The following is a 24,112-nucleotide window of genomic DNA, read 5'->3' as shown; positions in this document are numbered from 1 at the left end:
CCTTGTAAAATGTCCCTCTCCAGTTTTCTTGTCTGCCCCTTTAGGTACTGGGAAGCTGCTCTGAGGTCTTCCCAGAGCCTTGTCTTATCCAGGCTGAACAACCCCAACTCATTTGCATCCTGGAAAATGGGTCTCTGGGCTGCTTTATGCACCAGAATCCATAAGGGAGGTGCATGGAGAGAGTTTCTAGTCTGCTCAAAAGCTGAATATTGTGGTCTGTGTGGTGAGAATTGTGGTAGGATGAAAGACTATGGAAATGGTGGAAGTCTTTCTTTTTTAAACATTGTTTAATTTTTATCCATAACTACAGTTAGCTTCTTGGTTTCCTTAATGCCAAACACATGCATAAACACATGCACTCACACCCTTACACTTTTTCTTTTTTAGTATTCCAAGTACTGGAAGTGACTTTTTAAACCTGAGATAAAATTACTTTTGTGCTGAATAGGGTGTAGTACTATCTGTCTCCTTGCTGCAATGCAGATAGGGATGTAATTACTCAGATGAGGCTGATCACCTTTCTTGCTAGAAAAGGAGAAGAGTTTGTATCAGTTTCACCATTGCTCTACAGTTTAAATCTCTAATAACATCTAGATGTATTGTGAAAGGCAGTGGATTAAGCAAGAGTGTTGAGTTTTGCTTCTCACTTGGGGGGGGGGGGAAGCGCGCCTGTGAGATCACACTTGAAATGGGTGTAATCCTCAGCCTTGACGCCTAGAGAAAAACTTGCTGATTGGGTTGCACGTGGCTGGCGACAGCTGTCTGCCACGCTAGCCATGGCTGGTGGTCCCGATGGTTTTCCATCTGTTTGTACCCATCTGTCTCTTGATTTTCACTTGGGCTGCAAGATCTTTGGTACGGGATAGGTGTTTTTCAGAGTAGTGTGTTTACAGAGTAGTATACAAATATTCACTCAGCTGGCACAAGATGCATTCCAGAAAATGAAGTGTTTTGTTTCCTACTCTTCAGAATTGACTGCCTGAGGAAGAGCACACAAGTACTTTACCACAGAGTAAAACCTCTTCTCGAAGGGAACATTAAACACAAATGCCTGAACTTGGATTAAAATAATAAGTACACAGTGTATCTTTTGGCCTTCCCTTGGAAGCAAACCCCTGTGAAAATGTAACGTTAAATACCCAGTACTCATGTAGAGAGTGCCTTTAGTTTTTCTAGGGTAGTCTCATTTGTCTCACAGGGCTTAGCTTGCTGAAAAATAGAACACAATGTAAGGTTGCAATTTAGAATCATAGAATCATAGAATAGTTAGGGTTGGAAAGGACCTCAAGATCATCAAGTTCCAACCCCCCTGCCATGGGCAGGGACACCTCACACTAAACCATGTCACCCAAGGCCTCGTCCAACCTGGTCTTTAATCAGCAATTGACTTTGGAAAACTAAATATAAACCTAGGAAGAGCCAGTTTTTAAGTGGAGGTAACTTCTGGTCACGTCCAGACCTGAATGAATACCACCTTGTGATAATTTGCTTTTCTTTTTTGTTTCGAGGTTGTCAGGAAAGCTAGAGCAGTGGGCAGCAGCCTTTGATACATTTTTCTCTTCCATTTTTTTTCTAGAGATGGAAAGCAAAAAAAAAACCCAAAACCATGGCAGAAAGAGGAATTCTCTAGTCCCTCTTATAGTGGGAGTGCAATACTTGCAGGAGGGGGATGCAGTTGCTTAAAAACCAGAAAGCTGGTTTGTGTTTGCATCTCACCAGGGTGTCTGAGCCCAAGCCCCAGCGCAGGGAGCTGTTCCAGTGGTGGGCAGGCTCTGGGGGGCAGAGTAGTCTGTATCCAGAGATACACACTCTTATTAGTTACTATCATTTATGTTTTTGCACAAGGCTCCATAACATCGGTACAACCATGCCACCTTGTGTTAATTTCTGTTTTCCTATGGCCTTGAGCAGTCACAGAAAAGAATTTACAAGGTTTTTCTGTGTGGATGTGTGTGTATATAATAGAACTTTTTAATGCTGTTAAATGTTCACCTCTATCTCTCTGTCTGAGCCTGGTTTGTATCAGTGGCAGGTGAAGTGATTCCACTTCATACTTAAAAATTTAGAGTAAAGACATTATATTTCATAGTTATATTTTCAAACTGTGTTAACAATGAAGAAGTTGAGCTATTGAGGTATATGTGCGTCCCGTCCAGCATGAGTAACTCTTTCTGGGCTGCCATAAGCTCCCTGATGAAAAGTGGGTTATGCCTCAAAGGGGATTTGGTCCATTATATCCCTGACTCCCTGGAAGTTTTGGGTGGGCAGGGGTCATTTTCGCAGGGAAATGACCTGTGGATTTTGCACCCTGAATTTAGCAGCAGTAAGTGTGTCTTACCGTGAGGAGTTATGTTTGAGAATGCTTTAAATTAAAATAATAATAATAATAAAAGTGCTATGGATATGCGTAGAGCTTTTTAAAAGCAACTGTATTAATTAAACCTTTGCCTCTTTCCTACCTAGTCGGCAGCAGAATATGTGAAGTCCCGCCTACCTGAAGTCCTGAAACAACACCTTCAAGACTATGAGAAGGACAAGGAGAACAGCGTATTGTCTTACCAAACCATCCTGGAACAGCAGATTTTATCCATTGATCGAGAAATGCTGGAAAAATTGACTGTATCCTATGATGAAGCAGGTATATTTGTGTTTCTTTACAAGTTACATGCTACTGGGGAAAGAAAAAAGCTCGCTATGTCTTTCTTCTGCATACTAGGGTTTGTGCAGACAAACTGAACTTTGTCCTCAAAGGTATGGGATGACTCAGTGAAGTGTTTCTTTCTCCTAAAATCAAGTTGAGATAGAAAATTTTCCACTTCAGTGATTGAATGCTAACTAGTTGAAAGGACAGTTATTTTTCTAGCTGTGCTTTGTCCTTTGTAATGCGCTGATGTTGATTGAACTAGCTGTGCCTCTTTAGTGTCTCTGCAAGTGGTGCGACCTGGTTACTGTTACTTTTTCCTTCACTGCTAACTTCTTTTTGAGGCTTACTTAGCTAAGAGTGTACTGGATAGTCACAGAAGCTGATTTTTAAATGGGAGATGATGCATGTGGAAAGGCAAACCCAGATAGTTTGTAGAGTGTTAGAGACATTTTGACAGTGCAGTTGCAAGGTTTTCAGTTTTGATATTTGTATCTTAATAATTTGGAGGCTTTCTTAGTTATAGGTAATACCTTTCACTAGCATTTTGTTTTAAAGTACTTTGAAATGTCTTTCAGCTTTTAGATCTTTCAGAGTTGTCCTGATGCATGGGAGTCTTTACAGTTACAGAGAAAAAAGAGACGCTTTTGATGTTTTTCACTGATCTTCCAAAATAGCCACCTGTATGTGCTATATGTCTACTCCTTTGAATCACACTCAGTTTCTTGGTGTTTAAATAAATAGAAATTAACAACACAACCTTGTAAAGAAAGGATGAAACAAAAGGAACAGTTTATTATTTTACTGCGGAGTTAGTATTCACTGCAACAAGTGGACTGGCAGTCTGTATGGAGGTCTGTATGGACGAGCCACATGTTTCCACTCCAGGTGTGTCATGCCTGCTCACTGTGCTCCCCCCAGTATCACATCTCTCAGTGTCCTTTATTTCTTAGCTCTATTGAAAGAGACTGCTCTCTCTTTCTGCACTTTAACCACTCGTGGCTGAGAGCTGCAACAGACATCTGCAGCCCTACCAACCAGCCTCGGGCAGCCTTGTAGTACAAGAAGACAGTTTAAAGCTAGTATGTCCCCATTTTGGAGTTTTTCTTAATCCCCAGTGGCACTTTCTTGTTCTCTTATTCCCCTGACCGTACCTGACACCATGGTGCCTTTGCAGAACTGTGCTGAGCTCAGCTCCAAGTTTTCCTTCCAGCTGCTTTAGGCAGAAGCCTCAATCTCAAACTGGGTTTTTCATCCTGTTTAGATTGTGCTTGCCAGACACCAGTCCAAGTGGATCACTCATTTGTTTGGTTAGGTGGCATCCTGCTAAAATTGCTATTACTGGAGTTTCTCATCACTAGTCTGGCTCTGGAAAGCCAAGCACCAACACACAGGTGTTATTTTGTCGTATTACTTTATACTCATGCTACAGTGCCCTGAAGTACTTAAAATGCTCAAACTACTTAGCAATTAGTTAAGCCTCCTACTCCGACTCCCACTCACCAGCAATATGATTCTCTTAAGCTACTTTGATCTCAAAGGCACTTGAGTAACTTAAAAAGCCATTTGTAGACTGTGCATTCTGGGTACTTACAGGGCTGCGAGCTTTAGTAACTTCAAGTAATTACAATGCTCTATTACTTTATCAATTATATTCACACACTCACCCAATAAATAAGCCTGATTCTCTTACACTGCTTTGATTCCAGATGCTCTCAACCCCTACACAGTGCTGTTTGCAGACTATACATGTCACGTACTTAAGGAGCTTGGAGTCATATGAGTTCTAGAAGGACAGCAGAGTTAAAATAAGGGCGCAAGATACTTATTTAATCACATATGGCCTGTTTTTAATGATGCATAAAAAATAAATTTTGGAAGTTGTTGCTTCCTGTTGCTCCTATTTATATTTTTAAATGCAGAATTTACCATTCTAATGAATCTTGTAAATCTTTTACCCTGGTTTGGTCACTTCATTTCTGCAGTCATTTTGATCAATAGAAGTTTGTTAGGAAGGAGAAAATGGAGCAGAGGAAATTACTAACTCCTGTCAGGGAAAAAAGAAATCATTTTCCTTTATTGAACACTGTGTGTTTGTACAGAGAAAATAAAGATTTAAATTGCTTGAAACACACATTTGGGGATTTGTATCATGCAATAAAACAATCATGGGGAAATGAGAAGCTACATAAATAACTAGTTTAGAAAAGTTCCATCATATACACATGTTCAGGATGGAGTGACAGCACAGCTCATTGTAGACAGAAAGCGAGAATTTCAGCTTCCCAATTGGGTAGAGACACCTCTGAAAGATTAAAACATGGAGATGGAGCCCGCTCATCATTCTAATCATGTCACTTGTTTACTACAAAAGCAGAAATGCTGCTACCTGTTCTTGAAGTAAGATCTGATTGTGAGCAAGTGCAGAAAATGGGCAGTTAAATATAATTGCAGCAGCTGTTTGTGATCCTGAGTGCACCAGCTATTCAGCAGTGCTCAAGCAGTTGTGTTGGTGGCATTTTTCTTTTATTAGCATTTTTTTGTACTGAAATCAGTGTAATGAGAAGATCAAGCATACATACAAAAATGAAGAAAGCAATCTTTAAAAGTCAAAATCATGAAAATTAAAGTGATTGTGATGTAAGGGGAAAATACAGCTTTGTCTGACAGCAGACTACGTGAGACAGCAACAAAACCCATTCCAAAGAACACTGTCAAGGGTTTAATTTCTGTAATCATGAGCAGTTGGAGTCCTACTCTGTGTCAGCCAGGAAAACTAGGAATTAAATGTTTAAGGTACATGATACCAGGGGCTCAGAAGCTGACTGTAGCAGGGTGTTGCATGTAGGGGAGCACTTGCACAGTAAGGGAGCAGGCCTTTCCCATCCAGGAAACCTTTCCCATCCCTCTTGGAAGGGCCATTTTCCTATGATTCTTAGAGTGCTCACTGCCAGCTGACTCTCTTTGCCCCAGCAATGTCTAGCAAAGTGGGTAGAATTCAGCTGCCAGAATAAAACAGAACTACGCTAAAATGGCTTGAGCTTTTGGTATAATTTTGTGTGTTAATTTGGCCTTTCCAGCAGCATGCAATATTAATTACATGCAGCTTTGATGGACTCAACATCCTAATGCCTCTTTTTGTAAATCATTCCCTTCAGGAAATCAGAGTGACCAAATTAAATGAGTTTATCTAAAAATAGTCAAAGATTGACAAGATTTTTAGAAGTTTGACTAAGGAAGCTTTATAAAATGAAAGCAGGCCAAAAGTGACAGAGGGGTAGAAATCCCCTCATAATCTTTAAAAATCCCTTCATTTAAAAAGTGGCATTCTTGACTCGCTAAGACTGCGTTAAGTTGTACAAGACTCTTTTTTTCCTGCTGAAACCTTGTTGGGTGTTAGTCCTATTTCTTTGATTTATAGTATCTCTGAACATCTGGGGTAGTCATCAACTATTCTGTCAAAATACAAGTTTAGGTATTTAAAGGCACTTTGGGATTTAACTCTGGTGTGCCAGGTAGCTAAAGGCTGCTAGGAGATTCTGCTGGTAGTTTTGTATGGTAGTCAATAAGTTTTTCTTTAATGGGTGGCCCTTCTCCCTCAAAGTCCTATAGAAGCTGAGTTTCATTATTGTGTGACAAAAAAGGTTAATTTCATTTTTCCATGCCCTGAAACAGTCATGAAAGTTATTGACATTCAGGCACTGCATCCAGAACCAGAACATGTTTCCTTAACTAATATTTGCTGGAGTGCCCTGTGTTTCCTGGAGCCCACTGCAAGAAAAACAGGTGGCTTCTCCTTCACACATCCTCTACTGGGGACCCAGAGCTCACACCTGGCTGGACCCTGTGGGTGCAGTTGGTGGCAGAGTTCATCTGAAAACTTTCAGATACAGTTGATCTGTACCATTGCTTGAGATGCTTACTGTCAGTACCATAGCCTTAAGGCAACTTTTTATGCTAGTGGTCTGTGTCCCAAATTGCCTGAATACTCCGATTTTAGCAACACAGTTTATTTTTCTGGTTAAAATGTGGCCATTGGCACTACAAGGCGTTGGACTTCATCTCTGGATGAGATGGGGGTTTGTATTCTGCCTTCCTCAACCATGCCCAGGCGCTGTGCTCTCCCTAAATCACAGGGTCCTTCAAAACAGGTGATGCATTATCCTTCACTCTTTACTCCTGGTACAATTTAGTATATAATGAATGGATAAGGAATTGAATCAGCTCCTCGTATTCAGCCTGTATTTTTGTGCTTTGCAGAAGACTGGGTCTGCTTTCTCTAGTAGCTGCAGCTGTGAAAACCGTCACTGAGTACAAATCCAAGGCTCAGACCTTCACTCTGACTTCAGGACTGCAACCTGGCGTAGATCCAGTCCCGTGAGCATTTGCTGTTGCTAGCAAAAATACAGTAAAGCAAAAACATCCAAGATTAAACTTCAGCCCAAGAGACTGGGAAGTCCATCTGCTTCACACAAAGTCCATGCTACTGTGGTCACACTGAGAGAAAGTTAACTTTAATCATCGAGGGGCCAGTGGTACCCCTTTTTCAGTTACAGTCCTCCCTATCTGGCAGTGCAGGCAGGTGTTTTCCCCCAGAAAAAGAGATTACAAGGAGAAAATGAGAATTAAAGCAGTAAAATTGTACCAGAAATATATCCTATAATTTGGGATAATAAATCCTCTGCTGGGAAAAAAACTTTTTTCCCCAATATGAAGAGCTTTGCCAGGTCAAGTCATCATTATGCTACATCACAGTGAAGATAAAGTAAATTATCTTTGCTGTGATACTTGTCCCAAGGTGGCTTATGCTCAGCAGTGAGCCATTAAAAATGCAGAAAGAAATCTGTTGGGTTTGTTATGTTCTTCTTTGGAATAAATAAAAAAAATATTGTTTTATAATGCACGCTCATACTTGGACCATGCTTATTCTGTGTGTTTGACTGCTTCTTTTCATGGAGGGCTTGGTCTTCAGGGAAATATGAGAAAACACTTTCAATAGTGATGGCTTGTCAGGTGTTTAAATCCTTGTCTCAGCAAGGAGTCTGAGGAATATTTTCTCTTCCAGGCTCAGCTACAGCCATTAACAGTAAGGCAGAGTATGAGCTTGCCCTGCTGACAGCATTGGGAAGAGCAGACAGCTGTAATCTCATAGTTATACAATGATAATGGTCCAGCAGGAACATGTAATACTGCCAAAAATGAAATAGCCTGATCCTGAAAAATGTTTGAAAAGCTTTGACAAGTTTTTAGGAGGGATTCAAAGGATTTAGCGGGAAGGAAAGTTATACGCTGAAGATGATAAAAACAGCAGTTGCAAGACAGTGAGTTGCACAGAATGTGGAAGAACAACAATGGGAGAGCTCTAAATAAACTGCAATGAAGACAGAAGCCAGAAGCAATGTATTTTTCTGAAGAAAAAGCACGTGCAGGCAAAGGTTGGTTATAGTAGCTTACGCGTTTCTGTTATATTTTAAGAGATGTTACTGGGTGGGATCTCTGTGTACTGTGGCAAGTGCCCCTTGGTAGGGGTACATTTATTTTCCGATACGTTGCAAACATGTCAACACAGCAGACATGTAACTACCAGCACTGAAACATTGCGTTGGGCAATGTTCATTGCTGTGTCAAAGGCTTTTTTCTAATAGGGAGAAAACCAGCATGGCCTGCAGGCCACTGCAGGTGGCTACTTTCTCTCCAGCTCAGATTCAGTTTTTAAATGATTTTTAGGTATTTGATCTCAAGAACATGATCTAAACCAACTCCCTTCTCTGGGTCTTTGGTCACTTCAATGAGAACTTAGCATGGGGCCTTTTCCAAATAACACAGTAGAAGTTCTACTGTTTATAGCCAGATGATTACTGCTGAATTTATTTAATCGCTGCCTTACACTCCATGCTATCTTTGGCTTATTTAATTTCTTTTGCACATTAAACATACAGCTTAAACTTGGTCACCATGAACCAGGGCTCTGTTTTTACTGCAGAGAACCAGTACCTGCAGCAGAAATCATAAGGTAGTCGCTGAGGGTAGAGCTGGTCTCTTCTACTTTTTGTGTCTGCATTCTGGCCAACTTCTCTAGAGCTCTTCAGTAGTCACTGGAAAGAAAACAGCATTTCTGCTTTGGTATGTGAAAAGTCATTTCCTAAAGATGGCTGCTGTTTTATGTTGTCTGTGCATTAGCTTTTGCTCACAGGTAAAATACAGGTAGCAGCTCTAGCTAACAGGGCTGAACACCAGCCTAATGTCCCTGTAGGTGTGCACATAAAACCATTTAAATTACATTTCAGGGTGTAGCTTCAGCATAAACTGTGTGACTGATTTCCTGTGTTGTGGTCTTCCAGCTTTAGACTATTGGCAGTGTTTGTAAACAACAGGCATGTATGTAAGCCAGCCCAAGCATGCTGTATTCTTCTGCTCCATTAAAATATTTTTTTATTATTCATCTAATTATAACCTCTCAGCAGAAGCTCAGAGCAGAAATAGCACTTTGACAGGTGCTTGTGAAACATTCTTCACTTCATCATCTAAGTTTGAAGTAGGTATTTAGCTATTTAAATTTGTCAGCTAGCAGCCCATTTTTCCAGGTATTTGGTAAATACATTTATATATTTGGTAAAACAACGAAAAATATTTCTATATATTTATATATATTTTCTATCTATATTTTCTAAATATATATTCTATATATTTGGTGAAACCCCTGTGCAGTGTAAATGCAGTGGTGACTGTAGGGCTGTGTCAGGGAGTTTTGTGTTAATCACATGAAGTATTCTGTTTTCACTCAAGCAGATGTAACTGTTTCAGTCTTACTCTATGAATGCCTTGTACTCCTCCCTTTAGTTGTTATATATTTGTAGCAGTTAAAATATAACTAAAAATTCTACTGTTACTGAAGTCTTGGCAGAAAGGGAAGAAACCAAAGCAGCCCTGCAGAGTGCCAAGGATCAGAAGTGCAATAGAAAATGTTCTATAAACCATTTAATGGTTTTAGTCTAATTGCAATACTAACTTAATTAGTATTGAATATTAACTGGCCATTTCCTTTCTGTGTACTTATCAATTAAGTCTGGAAAGCATCTTAAATACATAAACTTAGTTTTTAGGTGGTTACTTAATTCAGCCATAAGTTGTGGTAGAGCTGGTCCTGGCTGGTGCCCTGTGGAGTGGCGGTTTGAGGTCTCCTGCATTCAGGAGAGGTTTCTTCTCCAACCCTCTAAAGCGATTTTTCAGGGACACTGCATTATGACTGCCTAACTGCCATCTTCCCCGTTTGTATCTTTGGCCTAGTGAAAGACTTAAAAAGTATGTAAGCTCTGCAGAAGTAAAACCACTTTTTGAGGTTTATTTTGCTTACATTTTTGTTGGATGTCATTTGAAAACCGATCGATTCCATTGAATCTCACTTGAGAGAGTTGCTGTCAATACTGTAGTGTTCTTCCTCAGTTTCAGATGCACATGTTGCATGAGTACAGACATGAGCATGGATTTATCTTTTTTTAATTAGAATCTATTAAAAATATATCAGACAGAAATAGCATTTGAAGACACAGCTTGCTGCAGATTCCATGTATGCAGACAGAATATCTGTTCTGTCCTCTGGAAGAAAGCCATCCATCTTGGCAGAGGTTTGTCACCTGATGATGGATGCAGAGATAAATGCCTGAAGGGTCTTCTGAGCTCAAAAGGCGTTGTGAGTAGTAAAGAAGATAGCAAAGTGTCTTGTGAAGACAGCAGAGTTTGTTCTTACAAACCTGACCGTTTGGAAATCCTAATTAACACCAGCTACACCTTTGCAAAACCCTCCATTACACCCACAATTGCTAGATTTTAGTATTTAACTTAGTATCTTCAGTATTGCTGCTCCATATCATCCATACCCATAGTTTTGCCATATCATGTATGAAAAGCTAGTGTTTGCATTCTTTTGAAAACAATAGGAAAATCATTAAAAGAAAACATTGTAAGAGGGACCTTGACATGCTTGTGAGGTGGGCTGATGCCAATCTCACGGATTTCAACAAGGCCAAGTATAAGGACCTGCATCCGGGTGGGAGAAATTCCAGACTCAGCTACAGGTTGGGCAGAGAATGGATTGAGCAGCCCTGTGGAGAAGGACTTGGGGGTGTTCGTTGACAAGAAGCTCAACATGAGCTGGCTTCAGTGTGCGCTCACAGCCCATAAAGCCAACCGTATCCTGGGCTACATCAAAAGGAGCATGGCCCACACATCAAAGAAGGAGATTCTCTCCCTCTACTCTCCCCTCTATTCTGGATATGTTATAGGCCAGGTTGGACGGGGCTTTGAGCAACCTGGTCTAGTGTGTGGTGTCCATGCCCATGGCAGGGGGTTGGAACTAGGTGGATCTTTAAGGTCCCTTTCAACTAAAACCATTCCATGATTCTATGATACTGTAATAATGTCAAGCCACAGGCACATGCACACGGATTTATGATCTAAGGGTGCTGCTGTGTTTCTGCAGTTCACTTGCACTCCTGCACACATCTTTGTGTGTTCTACCCTTGCACTGTCCCCATTTGCAGCAGCGTTCAGCTCGTGCTAAGCCCTGCTTTGCATGCACAACTGCACTGCACACCACAATCAATCACTTCTAGCCTTTTTCATTATTTCTCAGTGTTTGAATTATACATGGGGAGATGTAGGAGGAAAAAGGAGCAAGAACAAAAGGAGGCTTTCTCTTCTCAAGTGAAGCTTTTTTAAAACCCTATCTATAATCTGTAACAACCCCATTAAGGTAAAGAATTTGGTCATAAACAAGCAAAAACTGGCTCTTCTTCGTGCCATAATACCTTTGTAACAGCAGCAGTTAATGAGTTTCAGCAATATCTGTGCTTTTTCTCCCTCTGTGTCCATCTTTTCCATCACCTCTGGGATTAGGGGCTGCAGTTGCTGTCTGCCAATGGCTTGAGCCTGTCTTTGGAAAGGTTTCTGCCTGGGCTTCAGCTGCCAGTTGGATTTACTGATCTCATACAAAAGTTCCCCCCCCAAAGTGTGCTGTTCCCACTCAGCCACGTGCTGGGAGGTGACAGCTCTGCTCCCAGAAAATGGATGTTTGGCAGATGGGGATGTTTTGAATTTGCAAATGGGCAAGGTAGGGTTTGGTACAGGGAACAGGAAGATACAGCTGGGAAATACGGAAGGAAAAAAGTACCATCCAAAGTGACTTTTGGCCAGATATTGGAAGTTTATTAGCCCCTGAGTTAGGTTAACCTAAAAATGGGAAAGGTCACCAGATTGATTTAAGCTGCCACCCTTGCTCAGGCCAGCCAGCCTTAACTGGCTCAGTAAAATCTGCATCATCAAATTTTGTCTGTTCGATAGTGGAGGGCAGGGAGACAGGGTGAGGATCTTGAATTAAACCACAAACCACCCTAACTGTGTGTAATTCCAGCCCATTATCACTCCCCACCCCTTTTTGCCTCCTCCTCTTGCTCCCACTCTTCTGCCAGCATGGGAAATACAAAGCAAGACCACAATCCCTTTCCACGGAGTACATGTTTGTATTTGTAATTTGGAGGTACACCTCAAGGACTGAATAAATAACTTTTAAACACCGCCTTGCTGTACAGCTCTGCCTGTATAGTAATAAGTTCCTTATTTGTTCAGGAGTTAAGGTGAGTGATCCATCATCCAAGTGCCTCAGGGCCAGCTGGAGAGCGCGGCAGGTATTTACAGTGGGCCTCCATGAAATTAGCTGCAGCCTGATAGACGGTCCTGCCACTGATGGGTGTTAGTCCTTCATAAAATCTCACCCCAGAGGCTGAGGAATAATAGTCATCGTAAAAACCATTTGTCGGATACAACTGCCAGCCACAATGGGGATTTTTGAACAGCCCTGTTAAGGCTGCGGGATGCAGAGACATGCTCAGCATCTGTAAACCAGCCACTGCTTTTACACTGTTTGTGAAGGATTTGCTAATTATATGTCTTCAGTTTAGTGCCTACCTGCTGACACCTTATTTATAGCTGCTGCTGAAGTCTGTTGTCTGTGGCTCAGGCACCTCAGGAATGTGCAGGTCAATCCCTGGGGCTCAAATGAAATTTTGCAGCCTTGATCCTTTGGGCAGGGCTAGGGTAGAGCTGGAAATGTCCCAGGACTTGGCAGAAATTGGATGCTTTTAACTATTTTGGTGGTCAGGTTTTTTTCCAAGTTGAATTTTCATTTTACTCCTACTTTTTCCATGTAATTACAGAAAATCATAGGATGGTTTGGGATGGAAGGGACCTTAGACATCATATAGTTCCAGCCCCCGCCACAAGCAGGGACACCTTCCATTAGACCATGCTGCTCAAAAGCCCCATCCAACCTGGCCTTGACCACTGCCAGGCATGGGGCAGCCGCAGCTTCTCTGGGCAGCCTGTGCCAGTGCCTCACCACCCTTACAGGAAAGAATTTCTTCCTAAAATGGAATGTAAATCTCCTGTCTGTCAGTTTAAAGCCATTCCCCCTTGTCCTGTCACTCCATGCCCGTGTAAAAAGTCCCTCTCCAGCTTTCCTGTTGGCCCCTTTAGGCACTGGAAGCTGCTCTAAGGTCTCCCTGGAGCCTTCTCTTCTCCAGGCTGAACAACCCCAGTTCTCTCAGCCTGTCTCCATAGGAGAGATGCTCCAGCACTCTGAGCGTATTTGTGGCCTCCTCTGGACTCTCTCCAACAGGTCCACATCCCTCGTGTTGGGGGCCCCAGAGTTGTATGCAGCACTGCAGATGGAGTCTCGAGAGCAGAGTAGAGGGGCAGGATCACCTTCGACCTGCTGGTCACATCGCTGATGATGTAGCCCAGAACACAGTTGGCTTTCTGGGCTGCAAGCACACACTGCTGGGTCATGTTGAGCTTATGTGGCCCTTAAATTTTTGGGGGAAATACATTCAACAATAGATTGGGTGGGGGGAGAGGGAGGGAGAAATTAGGTGCGATTCCTACTTGAAAGCAGTAACTATTGTTTTCAGTTGATATAATCTGTTTTTAAACAAGGGAATGCTGCATTTGAGGTGGGAGCTGCACCTCATCTGCTCTGCCAAACATGTTGAAACCTCACGCTAAGCTGGACCCTTAGCTCTTGTTGCTCGGCTTAGGTAGCAGCTGGTTAGAGCTACCATAGGAATGTGGTTTGAAAGAACAGTAGCATATACCTTTGCATATATGGTTTGACAGAACAGTAGCATATATATTGAAATAACAGTAGCGTATACCTTTGTATATATCCTACATTGCATGATTGTCTACAGTCATTTTAGTTTCCAGTGCTTCAGGAGTTCCTGCAATCAGAAGTCAGACTTTATAGTTTGTGTGCAAACACTGGTGTTGCAGTCACCACACAGACTGTGTTTCAGCCCATGGATATCAAAAGCTCACAGGGAAGTGTCAGCAAGAGGTTTCTCTTCCTCTCATGTACAGACCTCAGCAGAGGCATTTTTGTTTGTCATATACCTGCAAGGTGGCACAGCAGGTTTAGTTGCTGCAAAACACTGGAGCTCGTCCACAAAGGAGATAGCACGTGTGGTTTTCTGCACTTTAATTAGCCCAGTGACATGAAGAGATTTCTAACCAGAAAAAAACATAAACAGTTTTCACATATTTCTACTTCTAATGTGTTAAATGGCTGAGTGGGATGTTCAGGTTAAACTAAATATGAGAGTGGAGCCAAGAAATCAACTTTTGTCCTGAAGTAGAGATTCCCGTTGTATTATAGAATCATAGAATAGTTAGGGTTGGAAAGGACCTTAAGATCATCTAGTTCCAACCCCCCTGCCATGGGCAGGGTCACCTCACACTTAAACCGTGTCACCCAAGGCTCTGTCCAACCTGGCCTTGAACACTGGCAGGGATGGAGCATTCACAGCTCCCCTGGGCAACCCATTCCAGTGCCTCACCACCCTAACAGGAAAGAATTTCCTCCTTATAAGGAGTATTAAGTATTAAGGTTACTTTTCATAAGGACACAAAATTAATCACATGGCACTAGGCTGGCACGAAGGTCGGAGTGCTTCCCATTCTGCTGTAGTATTGATGGGGCTGCATCAGAGAGGCCTGGAAGATGGACGGGCTGCCCAAAACAGGTTCCGTGTTTCAGTAATTAACTTCTGTTACCTGCTGCTCTTGTTCTTCTACCTGGAAAACACTTTCAGGTATCTTTTACATAGCTGACTTGGAACATCTGCACTAATCTGTTAGGCTCTAAGTATATCCCAAGTGTGATGAAGATAATATGATTAATGGTAAACAGGATTGAGGAATAGATACATACTCATGGATTAGACCAGAAAATAGAATCTAAATAGAAATACAATATGGTTCTCTGTTTCAAATATAAGATCTTAAAATATTGCTGCATACACCCAGGTAGGACTTGTTTTATGGTGGAAATTAAGCTACTATCTTATAAAGATCTGAAGTAATTTCTATGTATTTCTAAGAATCCAATGTTTCCTTTATTTTAAAAGAAGGAGTTATTTTATTTTTTTTCGGGGGGGGGGGGGGAGGGAAATGTTCTGTTGAGATGACTAAGAAATTACGAGACCTCGAATTTTCAGAATGGTTATTTTTAGCTTCATGCTTTACAGAAAAGTTCTGTTAGCTGAAAGAAGGGGCAGGCTCAGCTCGTTTGTAGGAAACAGCAGCACAGGGGCTTGCAGGGATGAATGCCTGTATGATATGAAGGCTCTTCAGTCCCATACGCCTTGTACAACATTTGAGGAAAAGAAGATGGGTACTTTAAAAATGCACCTGTAGTTTTGAAAGGTGATGTAAGTGATGAGCTCTTTACTTCATTCACAGGCAGTTAGCATAGTAATTTGCCAAAATTGTGTATTTTGGAGATTATAATAGCATTTTCTCTCATCTGCTGCTGGTAAAAGAAATTGTGTCGCTATTTAAAGGAGTAAAGGATGAAGAAGTGCTAATGAGCACAATTAGCTTGGCCTTTCACAAATTGCTTGATGAGGTTGGATGTCATTAGAGAAGCTGAAAATGCACATGAGAGAAAATGGTGCCTTGGATTAGAAACCAGCCAAGTAGGAGGCAGTGTGCAAATTGTTGGGATTCAGCAAAAGGTTTTACAGTGATCCCATCCCAATTACAGGTTGTTGGGATCATTTTTGCTTGGAGAACTGATGCTTTCAGTATCTGATTTGTCCCTCCTTTTCCATACAGATGTGGTGGTTTGGGGAGCATCAGAGCAAGGAAAGGTCTCCAGCCCCTGTAGTTCTTGCACTGTTGCATCAAGAATGAAACGTGAATGTCTGCTACTTGATTTTGTCCTTGCTTATCTTACAAATAAGCAGTGGATAATTAGATTTATTTTTATGGCTTTGGATTGGAGTTGGCAGATCACTTGGAGGGCACACAGAGGTGCCGTTTCACGATGTTGATTGTCTCACACCACTTTTTATCCCCATTCCTGGCCACTAGGAAGCAAGAAGCTCCCTTTACCCTTCCTCATATACTTACCTATGGTGTTCTTCTCAGTCTTGCCTATTCCCCAGGCTATAATCAAAGTTTTATTTGCATTGCTTGGGGGGTATGTGCAGAACATGTAAAGTAGAAAAGCAGGAGACAAGTCTGCTCTCAATGGGAGGAGCTGAGGCAGATGGGCAGAGAGGACAGATATTAATGGTAAAAACAGCACATGCCTGCTCTGAAAACTACTGAAGTCTTATTGTTTAGGATTTGAAGTCCCTGCAAGGCAAGTAGAAATGTAGATCTGTAAATGAGAAAGAAGCTGCATGCAGTGCAAGTTGCTAGTGGAGAGTAAATATAAATCTGGATTTCTGTTTATCCTGCTTTTTACACTGTTCTGAGTCATTCTATTTCCTTCCGGAGATTACTGAGGCTTGAAAATACTAATTCTTGCTTAATTATTGTGTGAATTCAAGCTTGAGCACTGTTAAAAAAAGATGGGAAAGGTTTTTTTGAGTTGTCTTTTTGTTTGTTTTTTAGTCACCCCAACCAAGTAAATACTGAATTCTTGACCTGCAGTTGCTCTGAATGCATTTCTTTTCCAAGGGTACAGCAGACCTCTGCTCTCCCGTGACAGGCATCACAGGAGTGCTGTTGTACACCATCAGTTTGTGAAAGGGGATCCAGGCTCAATACAAAGCAGCTCCATGGGTTGATTTAACATAGTTCCTGTCCGACTTGGAGTTGCCACTACAGTAGGACTGGTCTGAGCTGTTATTCCATTGTCAGTTCTGTGCGAAGCGCTATGGAAAAGGTGGGGGAGGATTGGGAAAAGCAGTGAGAAGGCATGCATGGGGAGGACAATTGTTCAGGAGGAAAAGCCTTGGCCAGGGACTTCTGCCATTTAAGAGTGTGAAGTAGGGGCAGGGTGGAGGTGTGATTTCTCACCAAGAGACAGGCAAATTCAGGGTTGAAGAGAGTGATGAAGGGGAAGGGGAAGAGGTTACATGTGCTGATGGCCTGAAAGCTGTGGGGCCTCAGAGACTTGGAATACAGAAGGAAAGCTCGGCAAAGAGGGAGAAATGATGTGGTGAACACCTGGTGAGATTAACTGAGATTTTGTGAATGGATAGGATGAAATGAGGACACTGGGGGACTTTCCAACCACCAAGGGCCCTCCAGAGCCCCAGAGCTCTGGTCCTCATCCTGAGCTGCCCCACCAGCAGGGATCTGGAGCCAGGAGCCAGCAGGGCTTTCTGATGCCACGTGCAAAGCACGATATGGCCAGCAGCTGCAGGGTGAGCTGGATCATGCCTAGGCTCTCAAATGCCTTTTATTGTATTAACCAGGTCTTGTTTGCACTCTGGTGACATTTATTCCTTTCAATAAAGCAGCTATCTAAAAACTGGTAGAGCCGGTGGAGCCTTGACTTTTACAAGGTGCCTTGTCTGATACTAAAACCCAACACCAGTAATCTTACCTGACTTAAAACGCCCCTATCTCTGCAGCCAGTACCGTACAGGTTTTAAATTTTCTGGTGATTTTCTTTGCAAACTGCTCAGCAGGGTATTATTCAGGCAGCTGCATCGAGGGACTAATACAACGTGTTCTAAATTTTGGACCCGTTATGTTGGGAATTTTCCATTGTGCAATTGCATTAAATCTGAGGCAGCTGACAAGAGCACGATGTTTCCTGACTCCACAAGAGGTTAAGTGACCAAAATAAAAATAGATGGAAAAGAAAACAACATAAAGTAAGTTTGCTTTCTCATGTAGCAGCAGGCAGTAGCATGTGGTCACGGACTGAACGATAGCCCAGCCATCAGTCAGGGACCGTGAAACAACTGATGCTACCTGAATCGCTTTGGAAATGATCTTCTGTTTCAGACGCTCATGCTCTTTCATTCACACAGATCATATAACCAGGAAGACTGTGTTCAGTCAGTGTTTATATAAATTGTGGTAATAATTACTGTGTATATGAAGCATTTTACTTGTTAAATACGAGGCCTGTAGGATGTTATTTGCAGTATTTTCTTTACTAGGAAACAATTTTTAACATTACTTGTAGGAAAAATACATGCTGGGCTGACGTCAGTGGAAGGTGGGAGCAATCTGCAGAGCAGGATGGTGGTCTTGCGTATGGGAGAGTTGATGAATTTACAAACACAGCTGTCATGCCAGGACGGCAGCTACAGGTACAGCCGGAGCAATGATCTCCTGAACACAGTCTCAGCAGGGTGGGGGATCACAGAGCCTCGCAGCCTCCTATGCGGCTCCTGGGTCTCTGTCCTGCAGCACTCCAGGATCCTTCTGGAGTTGTTTTGCTCTGTGTTCCATCCAACAGGGCTTTCACTTTTGCCCTCATTTTGCATCTCACAGGTTTTTGCTTTCAGCCCAAACTGAAAGGCAGCTGCTCTCTTTCTGTCTGAAGTTCAGACCAGCTTCAGCAGGTACCAGCCCTCCAGTCTCATGCAGATTGTTAGCATGGTGCTGCTTGAATGTTTGTTAAGAAAAGTTTCATAAATAAAAGCAAAGGAGGACTCCCATTTAGTGCTGAAGCACTGAAGCAGGGCTTTATGCGTTTGCAGAGTTACGAGCTTTTGTTCAGGTGGAGCATGAGGTGCCCTCCAATGCTAAATCCCATTTTGTCCTGCTTAAATGACCACCTCCCCCCCCACTCCAGTAGTCTGTACCCTCGTTATTGATTTGTTGTCTTTGTGGTTTGGATACTGGGGTTTTCACCACCAAGTCCTCTGGGGTTGGAGTGGGTCTGTTCTCCAGGGCTCTAGGGCTGGGCACCCTGCACCTGAGCAGGGCAGGCATCTGCCCAGTGGGTTCCCCTTCCAGCAGAGCCTCCCTCACACCCGCTGGTGCAATCTCAGTCATCAAGTTATGCAGTTAGCAAGGGGCTTTAGCAACAAACGTGAAACTATGTCCATTTAGGTCTGCGATGTGTCAGTCAGTTGCAAAAAATAATATATATATATATTATATATATTACTGTCCTGTGAAAAAATAGCTTTGGTTTATTGCTGTGCAAGACAGACCATTACGTTAAAAATAAATCTTCAGAACATAGTGCATCTAAACACAAATGGTTTATTACTGGCTTTTTTATTTATACTAGTCATGGGATATTTAACTACTGACATGGGAACAGCAAAACATAGTTTCCAACTCTGGTTTGGACAGCAATACAGCAAGCAGCAGTGATGAGAATTGAGCTTGAAGGCCATAGAGCATAGACTTAAACCCTAATATAGCTCCCCAAGACCAAAACCAGTGATCAGGATGCCACTGATGGCAGGCAGTGAAAACGCACTGTTGCTGGTGTTTTCATTAATACTCCATCTTTGTCTGATCTGAAGGTATAAGCAGAGACACCTTTCTTTGTGACGCTGCTGTTGGTTGCGTTTCATCACTGGGGCCCTTGATCAGGCAGGCCGGCCCCGCATGCTGCTTCCACAGGGCTCACTTTAAATGAATAATCACATGTAAATTAACAACAGTGGTGAGAACTCAAGCATGTGCTTCTCTGTTCTACCTAAAAGGAAAAGAAATCTGCCAATAAGTTAATTTTATTTACTGTTGAAGGATACCAGAGTACCTCTTACACCAATTTTAGCAGCCCTATGCAATCCGAATTGAGTACCAGGCATGTTCCCTTTTAACGTTTGTCTGTATCTAAAAACTTCACTTGCCATCTTTCAGTTCTAAAGCATGAATGAAGTTGTGATGTCTGGTCCAAAGCCCATGCAAAGAGTATTTGGAATATTCCTGTATTTCTCTCTAGAAGGAATATATATTCCTCCTATAAAGCTGGAGGTTTTATGAATACAGCTCATACTCACTGGAAAGTGAAAATACAGAAAAGGAATGGTCTTAATAGGATCTGCTTCACTCAACATTCATTCCACTGCATCAGTTATATGAGGAAAGTAAAACTACAGCCTTTGCACTTCAGAAACAGCCAATTTTTCTAATACTGTCCTGCCACTTTAGCCAGCAAATAGTCAAATAGTATGCCTGCAGGATGTGGTGGTCAATGACTGATTACATTTGCTGTGTATTTGAAGGTTAAAGTGATTAACAGTGACAAATATTTTCATTTTTTTCAATATAAAAAGTTTAAAACTGGCCTTAGTTCTTGAGGGGATGAGAGGAAAGAGCTCTGTTTTACCCCTGCATGGTCCACTGCAGCACTAGCAGTTCAGGAAAGCAGTGAGTGGGCTCTGGAGCTAATTTGTGCTTTTCTCTTACTATTTTCCTTGGCCATTAGGAAAAGCCAGTGCCCAGATGGAGACTGGGAAGCACTTCCCACTTCAGCCCCTCTCTGCCATTATCAATAGGAAGAACGTTTTCCTGATAAATATTTAGAGATATATGTATATATATCCACACACACATACACACCCCATATATCTGGTTTGCTTCCCATTCCCTTGTATTTTTTTCCAGGCACAACCTGCTTGATCGCACTGTTGTCAGATAAAGAACTCACAGTGGCCAATGTTGGAGATTCGCGAGGAGTCCTGTGTGACAAGGATGGGAATGCTATTCCCTTGTCACACGATCACAAGCCCTACCAGCTAAAAGAGAGGAAGAGGATTAAAAGAGCTGGTGAGTCATAACCGTTTTGCTTTGGATTGAAGGTTCTCTACTCTGTCAGTAAACACAGACTTCCCCTGAGAGAGACTGAAAAGTACCAGACTGGGGCATCAGCAGATGAAATCCGACCTAGATGATGTTTCAGGTCCCTTCCAACTCAAACCATTCCATGGTGCCAGAGAAAGAAAAGCAGCCTTCATCTTCAACAGCCAGTTGACCATCCCAGCCACTTCCCTTGTGATCTCTGTAGGGAGCAAATTAATAAACAGCAGCAGCAGCATCACAGGCTTCTTGGCGCCAAACCGTATCAGCAGCCTTTATGTGAGAGGCTGGGTCTGAAGCTGAGTCAGGTTTAGTTCCTCAGTTCCTCAAGCAGAGCATGAATCTAATTCATCAAAGCTATTTTTTGTTCCCATACAGTGGCTGCTAATGAGCACAAACATGTAAATTGTAGCAGGAGTGTAGGAAAAGAACACAACAAACAAATCCTTCTGCAGTAATCTTTCTTGCTTTCATCACCTGTCAGTGTAGCCACCTCCTGGGTGAAAAGTTACATTTGGACCATCAAGTTTAATATCCAATTCTCCATTAATTTGTCAATGTCTCTTTTGAACCCATTTCTGGTTTGGCTCCCACGGCAGCCTGCAGCATCAAATTGTTTGGTGAAGAAAAGAGGTTCCTCTCATTTGTGTTAAACCTGCCAATGAGCACTGCCTCCAGAGAGGCATTGCCTCACTGCCTGCCAGGTCGTCATCTGTAGCAAATAGCAACTATTTCCCTGAGTATAAACCCATTCTAAAACCGACATTTTATGCACATGCTCACACCAGCATAAACACCCGTGTATGTGCAATGTGTACTCTCCTGTTTGCTTTTGTTAGTAAGGAGGTATAATGAGGATCCTTGCTGCTGATAGACAGAGAACTGAGGTCACGTATGTTCCCCAGAGAGAGCTCTGAAGACCCTAAGAAAAAGGAATAGGAAAGTCTTGGTCTCACTTTGCTTCAGCTTTGCACTTGGGGGATGTATTAATAAAATCTGGAGATTTGCCTGTGGAAGTGCTTCTCTATTAGCCAAGCCCAGGTCCTCCGTGCAACTGTTCAGTTAGAGCAGACTTCACTTAGGAGAAAAAAATAATTGTATTATTTCATTTGTCTAGGATTGAGGCTTTATAACACAACAACATGTAAAATTAACCTGGGTTTTTGCAGGAATCTCCAACTGGGGAAAAAAGTTGTTTTAATAGATAAATGTTATGAGTACCTGCAGGTAAACAAGAAAACAAGAAAAAATCTATCTAGCCTCGTGACTTAATGAATTTTCTTCTCTGTTCCCTATTGCACCATTATATCATCATTATTAGTATGGCCTCATAGTGCTTAAAAACACACAATCCAGTTTAAACTCCTCCTGGATACTTTAGGTTGCCTACATTGCTACTGTGACAAGTACTTGACTTTTCCACCATCTGGATAATTTCTTGTCCTGTAGAACTCAAGAAAGGGACAATAACCACAGCATTATGTTACATTTTGGTTTTCCAGCATTACATTGCACCATCAAGGTGCACTGCCCAGTGCACTGTAGGTAGTTACAAAGTGACTTCATATTTGTGTTAGAAGGATTCGATTTAATTTAAAAGTGAAATTATACAGCTGTGGCTGAGAAAATGTCCTTCTCAACCACATTCTGATATAAATCAGCTTGAAGCAGCCTGAAACAGCAGCTCAAAGAAAAGCCTGACTTGCCCTCTGAGCTTCAGTGGGGTGTTAACATGGGGATGACAACTCTAACCTAATCCATCACTTTTGGCTGCTGTGGTGGATGTTGAGGGGCCTTGCTGCTTGCTGCTGTCAGTGGGCAGTGGATGGGAGTCAATTTGTTCCCTCTCCTTTCCCCATTCCCAGCAACTGTGCACAAAGTCTTGGTCAACCCACAACCAGAAAAAGAAATGCCCTTTTATCAGTCCTGTGGGACTCGAGCAGCCCCAGAAGCCACTGCTCAGGTTTCTCATGGGGGTTCCGCGTTGCAGTGAGAGGCCACTGGTACCAAAGCTCACAGCCAGATGCCAAAAGGAAAGTCATCAGCTAAGAGCACAGGGCAGGGCCCTCCATTTTGTGCTGGGGTGCCACATCATGTGGAGTTGCTGGCTCTGCAGTGTGGCAGCGCAGTTTACAGCACCCACCAGTCATGGGCTTTTGTCAAGCCTGGCTGTTGTTTTCACAAGAGGCTGGCTGATGCATGCTCGAGGGTGCTGTGGTGCTGATCATCTCGCAGCTGAAGGAGACCAGGCTCCTTCCACTCTGACCTGTTCCCGTGGGAAGGGGAAATGCGTGTCCTGCGATACAAGGATATTGGTTTCCCCAGAAAACACAAGGAAACTCCTCCTTATCATGAGCTTGAGCAATGTATATAGTACCGGTGTAAGACAGCAGCCTTGAAACAGCCACGGTTTTGGCTTGTGGAGAAACACTCAGTTGTAGAGACACAAGGTGACAGTCACTGATAGAAATTGAAGTCATTCACCTTGAACATAATCCTCTGAGCTCAGTTCTCACTAACATGCAAAATGTTTGAGTGATCGCCAAAAAGCTTCTATTTCTTTAATGTCTTTCCTTCTCCAGTGTCAGCCAGCACCACAGAATGTTTACATTTCCAGAAGCATTTTTAGATATCCTGTATAGGTGACTTTATGAAAGGAAATATTAGAAGTGCCAATAGACACTTCAGCGAACCACAGGAGCTCAACTTGTGCTGCAGGCAGTTCCAGGTGCCACATGAGAGTGGCACTGAAAAGTCACTTTGTGCATGTAAGCACAAGCTGCAGAGGCTGCAGTAAGCACACACAGTGAGTGCACAGCATCATCTACCTCCTCTGCAAGTACCATGAGAGGTACAGGTGTTGCTATCATGTGGAATCACAGAATGGTTTGGGTTGGAAAGGACCTTAAACACCACCTAGTTACAACCCCCTGCCACGGGAAGGGAGATCTTCCACTAGATCAGGTTGCTCAAAGCCCCATCCTACTTGGTCTTGAGCACCTCCAGGGATGAGGCTGCCACGGCTTCTCTGTACAGCCTGTTCCAGCCTCACAACCCTCAGAGGAAAGAATTTCTTCCTAATATCTCATCTAAATCTCTCTTTTGTCAATTTAAAGCCATTCCCCCTTGTCCTATCCCTACGTGCCCTTGTAGAAAGTCCATCTCCAGACTTCTTGTTGGCCCCTTTATGCACTGGGAGGCTGCTTTAAGGTCTCCCCAGAGCCTTCACTTCCCCAGGCTGAACAAGCCCAGCTCTCTCAGCCTGTCTCCATAGGAGAGGTGCTCCAGCGCTCTAAGCATCTTTGTGGCCTCCTCTGGACTTGCTCCAACAGCATCCTTCTTATGTTGTGGCCCCAGAGCTGGATGCTTTCTGGGCTGCAAGTGCATACTTGCACTGTCCTCTAA

The 24,112-nt window shown here is 42.7% G+C and overlaps 1 protein-coding gene across 4 annotated transcripts in view; it reads left to right on the top strand.

The window, feature by feature from the left end:
- The window catches only part of PPM1L (protein phosphatase, Mg2+/Mn2+ dependent 1L), a 118,521-nt gene that overhangs the window by 83,185 nt on the left and 11,224 nt on the right, over positions 1 to 24,112 (top strand). For all 4 annotated transcript variants that reach the window (XR_009961700.1, XM_062603212.1, XM_062603215.1 and 1 more), the window contains exons 2-3: positions 2,464 to 2,638; positions 20,516 to 20,677. Coding sequence is in view for 3 of the 4 variants with exons in the window: in XM_062603212.1 (XP_062459196.1) it covers positions 2,464 to 2,638; positions 20,516 to 20,677 (337 nt within the window). In the remaining variant the exon portion in view is untranslated. The remainder of the gene's footprint in view (positions 1 to 2,463; positions 2,639 to 20,515; positions 20,678 to 24,112) is intronic.

The sequence above is a fragment of the Pezoporus occidentalis genome, unplaced genomic scaffold (genome assembly GCF_034315485.1).
Source record: "Pezoporus occidentalis ecotype Australia unplaced genomic scaffold, CSIRO_AGI_Poc_V1 ctg8, whole genome shotgun sequence".
NCBI lineage: Eukaryota > Metazoa > Chordata > Aves > Psittaciformes > Psittacidae > Pezoporus > Pezoporus occidentalis.
This window is presented reverse-complemented; position numbering and strand designations above follow the sequence as displayed.